The sequence below is a fragment of the Lycium ferocissimum genome, chromosome 12, assembly GCF_029784015.1.
Source record: "Lycium ferocissimum isolate CSIRO_LF1 chromosome 12, AGI_CSIRO_Lferr_CH_V1, whole genome shotgun sequence".
In the NCBI taxonomy this organism is placed as follows: domain Eukaryota; kingdom Viridiplantae; phylum Streptophyta; class Magnoliopsida; order Solanales; family Solanaceae; genus Lycium; species Lycium ferocissimum.
In genome coordinates, this window is record NC_081353.1 from 34,998,460 (window position 1) to 35,008,370 (window position 9,911).

Here is a 9,911-nt window from a genome sequence, read left to right on the forward strand (position 1 = left end):
GACCTTTGTACATATTATATCCATTCAACTACCCCATGTGTCATGATTAATGGATGGAGAATTACATGTGATCAAATGAATAAAACCAAATAACGTATAGTCCCTTCTTTTTCGATACCAATGATTTTGCAAATTCAATTAATTGCTTCTCTATTTAATCAAGATTTTTCTCTTGCTAGCTATGCTTGTGAAATGTGAATATATTATTGCTCAGCACTAAATATTAATTTTTCATATTATATAAATTATTATTATCAATCAATCAACTACATTTTAAGGTCAAACTAGTTGTGTTGGTTATATACATCATATATGGAATCAAACGAGTTAATTAGTTTTAGTTATATAAATTCTCCATAATCATTTTGCACTAATTCGAGATCATTCTATTTCAACTCTTCCAATAATTTCTATTTAGAGTGATTAATCCCTTGAGATTAAAGCATAATTTTGATGCAAGTGAGTGGCAAATACACATCCATCCTTAATTAAGAATTTCAGATTCGAGCTCTGAGAATGCAATCGTTTATTTAGATAATTGTAGTGTTCATGTCAGCCTGTGCGCGCCTCGACTAATTCCATGCCTACCTGCTACCTTCCAACACACAAATACCAGATAACTCTATATATCAAAACTTGGACTGACGGAAAGAAATCACATACTCTTATTGACTAGTCATTAAGTCACACTCTTGGGTTTTCCCTGAAAATGAAATTGTCTTTGACAAACACTTTTCCCCAAACTTCTCACCACAAATTTTAATAATTGAGCCCCAAAATAATTACCGAACAGCGTATCAAATGAAAGAGAAAAACATATACCCATACCGTGGCAGTTTAAAAAAAAGGTGCAACATCACATGTTCAAGAATGTTAAGACAGGTAATAGGTTAGGTATGTTTGGCAAGAAAACTGTTTTTTTTTCAAAGACATTTTAGGGTCCCACTTGCTACTACTATAATTACTTTCATATCTTAGTTTAGCACCATTGTAGTTAGAATATGAAAATGACTTTGATAGAGATGTCAAACTAAGATTCACTTTATTTGATCTCAGATTGACATGAATATATTAAAAAGCTTACCATGTGTAGGTATTAAATTACACGGTCCTATTGGGTCTCAGTCATTTCACCATTATGTTTATAGTATACTTAATCTTGAATTTGGCAGAGATGAATTATTTTAAGAATAGAAACAACTATTTAGGCTAAGATCGCCAAGGGATTTGCAGAGAGTTGGATACAAAGAGGTTTGTTGGTGTAGGGGCAAGATCGGAAAAAAAAAACTGAAAAATGAAGGGTGTGTTTAGTATGGAATAAAATATTTTTCCGAGGAATATCGCATTTTGGGTTTAACTTTTATACATTGTCCATGTAAAGTATTTCATATTCTTAAAGTATTTTAAAATGTTATAGACGGTTGTTTACTTTATTCTCCAGGTTACTAATCTTCTCTTAATGTACGCTTCTACCATCAATTAGCATACACCTTCCTCACTATTTCATACATAGATTTGTTACATCCATCAGACAATTATCTAGAAAGAATCCCCACCCACTAAAACTTAGGTAGAAGGATTGTCAAGGCTTGCCTCTACCAGAAATTACACCATGATCTTCAAAATTTTCAACAACTTCAATGACCTATGCTCTTGAATGTTTTCCTATTTACTTATTGTCTATGTCACTAGGTATTCTATGGATACATGCTATTTAACTCTCCTTAGAATTTTTTTTGTTTTAATTATGGATCGCGAGAGTTATTTTTTTCAATCTTTATTTTTTTGTCCGTAATAGGTATTGCTACATACCTGAATTTCGTTCTTTCATTAACACTAACTTTTATAGATCATTTGGATGACTGAAATAAAAAAATAATTTTTTTTTTAACCTTCTTGAACAATGAAAAAAGAAGACTTTTTCTTCTCTTAACTTTTTAAGTTGAGTAAAAATAATAAAATTGAACTATATATAGTAAAAACTATGAAATCATCAATAATGCATGTAATTATCTTTTATATAAGTTGATAGTATTATTTTACCTTTAATTATCTTTTAAATAACAAATTTAGAACTTCAGTTTTTTTTCTTCCAACTAAAAAGGGAGATGTGGGAACTAGAGAGGAAAATAAGGTGAGGAAGAGAAACTTCTCCTATTCTTGATAGAGACATATTATTAATTTATTACATCAATTAATAAAAAGATGGCAAAAGAGGGGACCAAACAAAATTAAACAATAAGAAGAAAATTTAGTTGCTAGCCAGTATCCATTATCCTTACTCTATCTAGAAAACCATTACTTTCAATTACATCAAGAATATGACCTAAATCCCCTGTCAATATCATGAAAAAATTAGATTTTTTTGTACTATGCTTACACACAAAAGCCATTAATTCCCAAACAAAATAATGACAAAAAGTCCCCATAACATGTGCACCACTACACCGCCCCAAGAAAAAGAAGAAAAAGAAAAAAGTATTGTTACAATTCAACAGACACCCTTTTATACAAAACAAAATAATCTTGAATTCTTGATCACCCCATGTGAAATTCAACTACAAAAACTCTGTCAGCCCAACAAAAATTCAAAAAAAGATAAAGAATGGCATGTTTGACAGCGCAGATCCAGCAAAAATGTTTAAGCAAAATATGTATACAAGTCATAGAAATGTTTTTCATTCAGAAAAAAATCAGGTCTTTATAGCAAATATAGTATCCAGAGTTCTTTCTTAGCCTGCGAAAAAAATAAAAAAAGAGAATTTCATATGCAAAAAATATAAGCCTCCTTGAAAAGACTAGGGATAAAAGCAAGGTAGTTTGCATCTATTTTGGCTTTCTGTTGTATAGAAAATTAATATTCGTTGCACTTAAGGGTTTGGTTTAGTTACCAAAAAAGTGGGTGAAGAAAAAATCTCGAAAAATCGAGATCCAAATTTCAATAAAAACAACAGAAAATTAGGCAATTTTTCACATTATCTATCTAGGCCTTAGGAGAAGGGGCAGAATTATCGAATACCTATGTTGGTGCAAGATAACAAGCACCTATTGGGATAACTGAGATAAGCCTAAGAAAGAGGGGCAAAATTATGCTCTACCTATATTAGTGCAAGATAACAAATATGGAATAATCCGGTACGTACAAACTAAGCCCAAACACTATTGTTATAAAAATATTACTATACCTTAAAAACCAATCTATCAGCCTAAGATTGTGTAGGACCAGACTCCATACCAGTCTTTAAGAACCATGCTGCCTCGTTTCTCTGCCTGTTCACACAGTTATATAGTGACAAATAGTGGAGAAAATGATGAAATCTTGTCGTACTAAACTTAGTAGCAAAAATACAGTACACGTTTAAACAAGAACTCAAATTTATTTACATTAACTATGTAAAAGATAAAAGAATTTAATACAATTTCCTTTCTAACAAAACCACATAAATACTCTACTGTCCAGCCTGGCTCCTTAAAGAATCCAATCAAATAAAACTAATATGAACTTAGGTCTATCACAAAAAAGTAACGTGAAGCCAAAAAAGTAAAAACGCGGTTTCAAGAAGAAACAAATTAACCACATGAACATGCAAACCGTGTGGACCTATCTTGATTTTTGCTTTTCTGTCATCTGCAATCTGTTGAACTAAAAGTATCTGCAAATCCAGAAGGCTTTGAGGGTATGCTTGACTGTGTTTGACTGTATGACAAGTCATCAAACATTCTTGAAGTTCCTTCATCAGCTTGCCATCTTTGTAGTATTTGAGGAAGGCTCATATGTAGGTCAATGCCGCTATCTTCGTCTTCGTTTCTCGTAGGCTTCCACAGCTCAACGAGGGGTGCAAGGACATTGACGGCGTGTCCCATATCGGGTCGTTGAAACGGTTCTCGTGCTGTGCAATGGCCTGCTAACTCGGCGACCTTACAAATGCTCTCGTATGTTTCCTCGTCGGGGTCAAGTGTCGGGTCGATGGCTTTTCGGAGGTTGTCTTTGTTGACAAGGACCCTGCGAAGCCACGTCACTAAATGGGACCTCTCGTCTGGCATGGTCTCATCTAATGCTTTTCTACCCGTGACGATCTCCATTAGAACAACTCCGAAGGCATACACATCTACCTTGGTCGTGACTCGTCCAGTAGCTGTAAACAAAGAGATCAGATCCAAATGATATCAGAACTCTCTCTTTTGTAATGACACATACTCAGACAAGCTTTGCTGAAATGAGCGATAAACAGGCCAGGAGTCGATACGAAGATAAAAACAAGATTTTGAAAAGAAATTAAACATGTTTGGAGCAGAAAACTATTGTCAACCAATGCCAATTTAGAGATATAGAACTCGTGTCTAGCAGACGAATTCTGTTTTACTTGCCGGATTTCAGTTCACTACTAACAAAATCAGAAATTAGCGACGAACAAAATTTGTAGCTCAACAGCCGAATCTGTCGTTAATCCTGTTTAGCCACGGATTATCACAAGATTTTGTTAGCTATAAGCAAATTAGCGAGACGAAATTCGTAGCTAATTTCAGCTTTTTTATAGTGATTTAGATTCAATGGTATCACTCATGCACATTATACTATACCAACATCAGTACTCAGCAAATTAATTAAATGCTTAAGTTTCATTTTGAGGACATTATAGTGATTTAGATTCAATGGTATCACTCATGCACATTATACTATACCAACATCAGTACTCAGCAAATTAATTAAATGCTTAAGTTTCATTTTGAGGACCATATGATTGGATTTCTAGATTTCCACCTTATGTTTGTCTTTGAACTTTACTCCTTTTAGCGAACAAACAGTTACTTTAATGAACATTGTTTGTGGTATCAATCCATGTGCGGGAACAAATTAACAAACTAGCATTTGAGCATGTAATTGACTTCAATAGAATTACTACCTCTCTATGACTATCACATATAGTCAGACCTTTCTATAGCAGTCATCCTCTACTACATTTCACTATAATGACCAAGTTTTCTTCTGAACCGATTTTCATGTTATGTTCTATATAACAACATTTCTCTATAGCAGCCAAAAAATATCTAGACAAATGACGCTGTCACCCGCAAGGGTGGCTCAGTTAGTTGAGCATGGGACTTTCATAATGAAAGTCTCAAGTTCGAAACCCCCTGCCTACGGCAGCAGGGGATTTGCCTTCTGGGTCAAGCTCATCGCACCGGGCTTGCCTAGTGCGAGTTACCTCTCCTGTGTGGTTTGCGAGCTATTGCACAGGAGTTGGGTTTACCCTGTGCGCACCCGAAGGGTAGCGGCTGTTGGTTCTCATGTCATAAAAAAAATAAAAAAATAAAAAAAAGACGCTGTCATTGAGAGGTTTGACTGTATAGTGAAGATTATAAAGCACATTAAAGCTAATGATAGGATAATCGTTTAGTTTTCTATCAAATATAGAATTTGCCTTTAGGCGCATGCTAATCACAATTTTCATGTAAATTAAAATGGATTAAGACAAGCAAAGAAAGTACTTACCAGCATATTCAGGCGCCAGATAGCCAAAAGTTCCAGCCAACCGTGTCTCAACAGAATATTTCCCATCGGGAGCATTCCTAACCAATCCAAAATCTGCAACCTTGGCTCTCATATCATCCCCAAGAAGTATGTTAGAGGGCTTCAAATCCCTATGGATAAAACTCGTCTGTGCCAAGCTGTGAAGATACTCGACTCCCCTCGCAACGTCTAACGCTATCGTCACCCTTTGCTTCCAGGTCAAAATTGGGTACCCAAGTTCTCTACATTCAAACAAATGCTGACTTAAAGTTCCCTGTGGCATGTACTCGTACACCAAAAGTCTCTCGTTCCCGTTAACACAATAACCAAGAAGAGCAACTAAATGCCTATGCCTAACTTTAGTAAGCACCGCGATTTCTGCTTGGAACTCGTTCATTCCTTTAGTACCCATCGCCCCAGATTCCATCCTCTTCACAGCAATCTTAGTCCCGTCATGTAATTCACCTTTATAAACAACTCCAAATCCTCCTCTTCCCAATATATTTTTTTCACTGAAGTTGTTTGTCACTTGTCGAAGCACCTGAATGGAAATAACAACATTTCCACCTTCAAATATCGGCATCTCACTATGATCACCACTGCTCTGGCTCTGTAACTCACTCGGGACTCCTGCATATCCATTCGTACCATTCACTACAGGAGGCGGCTTAAAATTAACCATTTCATTGCTTAATTCAGGAGTCTCAACCCTCCCGAATCTCTTATGCCGTCTCTTTACGTAACACTTATACGACAAAAACAACACAACTATGACAAATATAACAACAGATATAACCACACCAGCAATCATTCCAGCTGAAGGGGTCGACCCCTTTTTACCACCAGACGAATTTCCACCATCATCACTACTGGGCCTCGACCCTGAGGATCCACCACTACCCCCACCACCACCACTAATATTCTTTCCAAGAAATAAGTTACCAGTAGTAGTAAACTTCACATCTGGTCGAAACGCGGGTATAGGACCAGATAAATTGTTATTACTAACATCAAGAACCTGAAGGCTAGCCAAAGTTGTCAATCTTTCCGGTATAGATCCAGTAAGATTATTATCATTCAATAACAAATTCCTCAAAGATGTCAAATTTGCAAAAGCAGGTGAAATAAAACCTGAAAGTTTCAGCTTACCAAATGTTACAACATCCACATTCTTTTTTCCACCACAGCTTATATGTGACCATCCATTGCAAGCATCATTTCCTTTCCAAGAATCAGCTAAAAATGGTGGATATCCGAAACCACTAGCCACTTCTAAAAGTGTTGTAACTTGTGGATCACAAGGTCCAGGATTGTCCAAACAAAAACTATTAGTAGTCCCAAATTCAACGTTAACCTCTTTTCTAAACTCTGGCTTTGGACCTTGCAACTTATTGTTTTGCAAAGAAATATTCAACAATTTAGGTAAACTCATTACTGAATCAGGAATAACACCAGTAAACTGATTGTCCCTTAACTGCAAATCAAATATATTTTCACATTTGGACAAGTTTGGTATTGGACCAGTAAAAGAATTAGCATGTAACCAAACTTGTGACAATTGTGACATATCTCCAATAACATCAATAGTACCTGATAACCCTTTATCTTGATTATTTAGCCACAAATTCCTAATCTCAGAACCACCAAAAGAATTAGGCAAAGAACCAGTAAAGTTATTATAACTCAATCTCAAATCTTGAAGACTAGCAAAAGCATCAAAGAAATCAGGTATAACACCAAATATACTAGCATTACTTGCATAAAAATAGCCTAAATTAACACTATCAGTCAAATAACTAGGAATTTGCCAAGGACTAAGTTTCCCATTTTCACTAATACTAAAAGTGGTTAAACTAGTAACACCCAAAAGGAAATCTTGAGGAATAGAAGTGAAACCATTATTATCTAAGTAAATCTCAGATAAAGTGGTCATATTTGCAAAAGAAGGTAAAGTACCAGAAAGACTGTTTTTTTGAACAGAAAGTGTTTTAAGATTTGAAAGTTGGTTTATTTCAGATGGTAAAGAACCAGTAAGTGATTGTGAATCAAGATTTATTGATGTTACAGTACCACTAGATTTGTCACAGTCTACATTTTTCCATTTACAAAATGATGTTTTTGAATCCCAACCATTTGGTGTTGGAGAAAGTGCAGCTAGTAACTTTGACATAACTTCAGCATCATCACAAAATGTGAGGGTAAAAAAGGAAAGAAAAAAAAGAATGAGAAAGGAAGAAGAAGAAGAAGAAGAAGAAGCCATTGAAATTATAGTACTACTAGATCTAGGTTGGTATGTTACATATAAATTATAATGGAGAATTTTTGGTTCTTGAAAAATGTGTTTTTTGGACAAGAAGAGTTTTGAGTTACATATAATGTAGATTTTTGGTTCTTGAAAAATGTGTTTGGTTTATGTGTGTTTTTTTCGGTCAAGAAGAGTTTCTTTAGCAAGCAACTATGTTTGTCCGTGTGTTTTTTGGTTGAAATGATTTTCATTTTTTTTTCATATGTTAAGAGCATTTATGCTAAATGGTGACAGCTTTGAATGAACTGTATCTCTTGTCATCAACTTGTTGCTCAAATTCCCCTTAAATTATTTTCTTTTTTCGCTTTTTTCAAATGTTTTAACTTTTTTAAAAAAATCAAGCATATTAGGTTTAAACTTTTATAAAAAGAATAGTTCTCTATACTAATTTAAGTGTCTTACTTTTTTTTTTTGTTTAAATAAATTTATAACCACAAGATGAAAAGGATATGTTAATACATTATACACATCTTTAATTTCAGACCACAAGATTCAAAAGTCTCTCTTTATTTTTTAAATTCCGTGCCTAGTGAAATTAAGACAAAAATTGAGACGTGTAAGGAGTAATATTTTAAGGAAAAATGTGAAAAGTATAGTTCTACTTTGAGTTCTCCATACCTGATAAAAATTATTCGTGTTTGGTGTTTACACATCAAATTAATTAATACATGATATATAGATATATATCACTAAATTATAGACTAGTTAATTAATGAACATTCTTCTGTTCCGCAAAAGTAAGGGTAACGCTTGCATACATTCTATATTGCTTAGATCCCACTTGATGAAATTACGCTGGATATGTTGTTGTAATAAATATTCTTACATTAATTTATGGTTTAATCATGATAAATTAGTAGTAGTATAGTTCAGTACAAACACTGAGTATAAATAAATATTTCGTCCATTCCTTTATTATTAGCAAATCATCTCGCATGTAACCTTGACATTAATGAGGCTGTAAGAAAAGTATATTGTAAGGTAATTTTAAACCTTATTGTAGAACATAGCGGTAACTATATCTCTTCTAAAAGTTTTTTTGACACATAAAATTCATATTATTTAGGCCAGATTTTTGATAAAATCAAGAGTAAATACGAAATGATTTGCTAGCACTTATAATAGGAAAAGTTTTGAAGTATAATTGAGGGTAAAGTTAAGATATCTTGTGTAATAAATGGTAAAATTAAACATTTTTCATGTTTTAATTGATTGATGATAATTATAAAAGGTAATCTAATTATGATTGGCAGATGAATTGTTGAGATGTATCCACCTAAGTTTGCCTTATGATCGTAAAGTATTTACATAACTATGTTTTATTAATTTAAGATCAAGATGTAGTTAATTGATTGACTATTTTTCTCAGTTTGACCTAGACACAGAATATTTTTTATTTATCAAGGATAAGTTTTTCTTGTTGCCTCTTTCTTAGGATTAAAGTCTTATTCACGGATTTGCATAAAGGGAAAAAAAGAGTTCATGTGTTCAATTTAAATATATATATACTTCGATATGTAATTCATTTATTTTTTATAGGTTATTCATTAAAATCTTCGGTTAGATTTAAATGATTTCTAGCCTGTTTGGCGTTCTTCTAAAATCAGCTTATTTTGAAAATTATTTTTTTTCAAAAGTATTTTTCAAAAAAGTACTTTTGGCGAAAAACAATTTGTCTTTGGCCAATTAATTTAAAAAGCACTTTTGATCAGAAATTAGTGTTTGGCTAAACTTTTAAAAAATGTTTCTAAGTGTATTTTTCTCAAAAGTGCTTTTCAAAAAAATATTTTTAGGCAAAAGCTATTTTTTTTAGCTTCTTAAAAATTACTTCTACTACTCTCAAAAGCACTTATTTTCTCCAAAAAAAACACTTATTGAATTTGTCCTTAAATTGTGCGAATGATCTAAATTTGCATGTTAGTTGCCGTTGTTAGTTCATAAGGACAAAATCGAGCCACTTTTAATAACGGCAGTGTTTACCCTTTAAAAGTAAAAATCTCTAATTACCTTGTAAGATAGTGTAAAAATGACAAGACCCAAAAAAAAAGGTGTACAAGTGAGAACAAGAAATATGAGAGAATCTTTGGACATTAT

General features: G+C 33.3%; 1 protein-coding gene across 1 annotated transcript; it reads right to left on the minus strand.

Moving 5' to 3' along the window:
* Positions 1-3,357: 3,357 nt before the first annotated feature.
* Positions 3,358-8,008, minus strand: LOC132040781 (receptor-like kinase TMK4). The gene is made up of 2 exons (XM_059431452.1): positions 5,495-8,008; positions 3,358-4,136 (listed from the first exon to the last, which is right to left on the minus strand). The coding sequence occupies exons 1-2, from the start codon at positions 7,770-7,772 to the stop codon at positions 3,625-3,627; spliced, it is 2,790 nt and encodes a 929-aa protein (XP_059287435.1). The 5' UTR covers positions 7,773-8,008; the 3' UTR covers positions 3,358-3,624.
* Between the last annotated feature and the right edge of the window lie 1,903 nt (positions 8,009-9,911).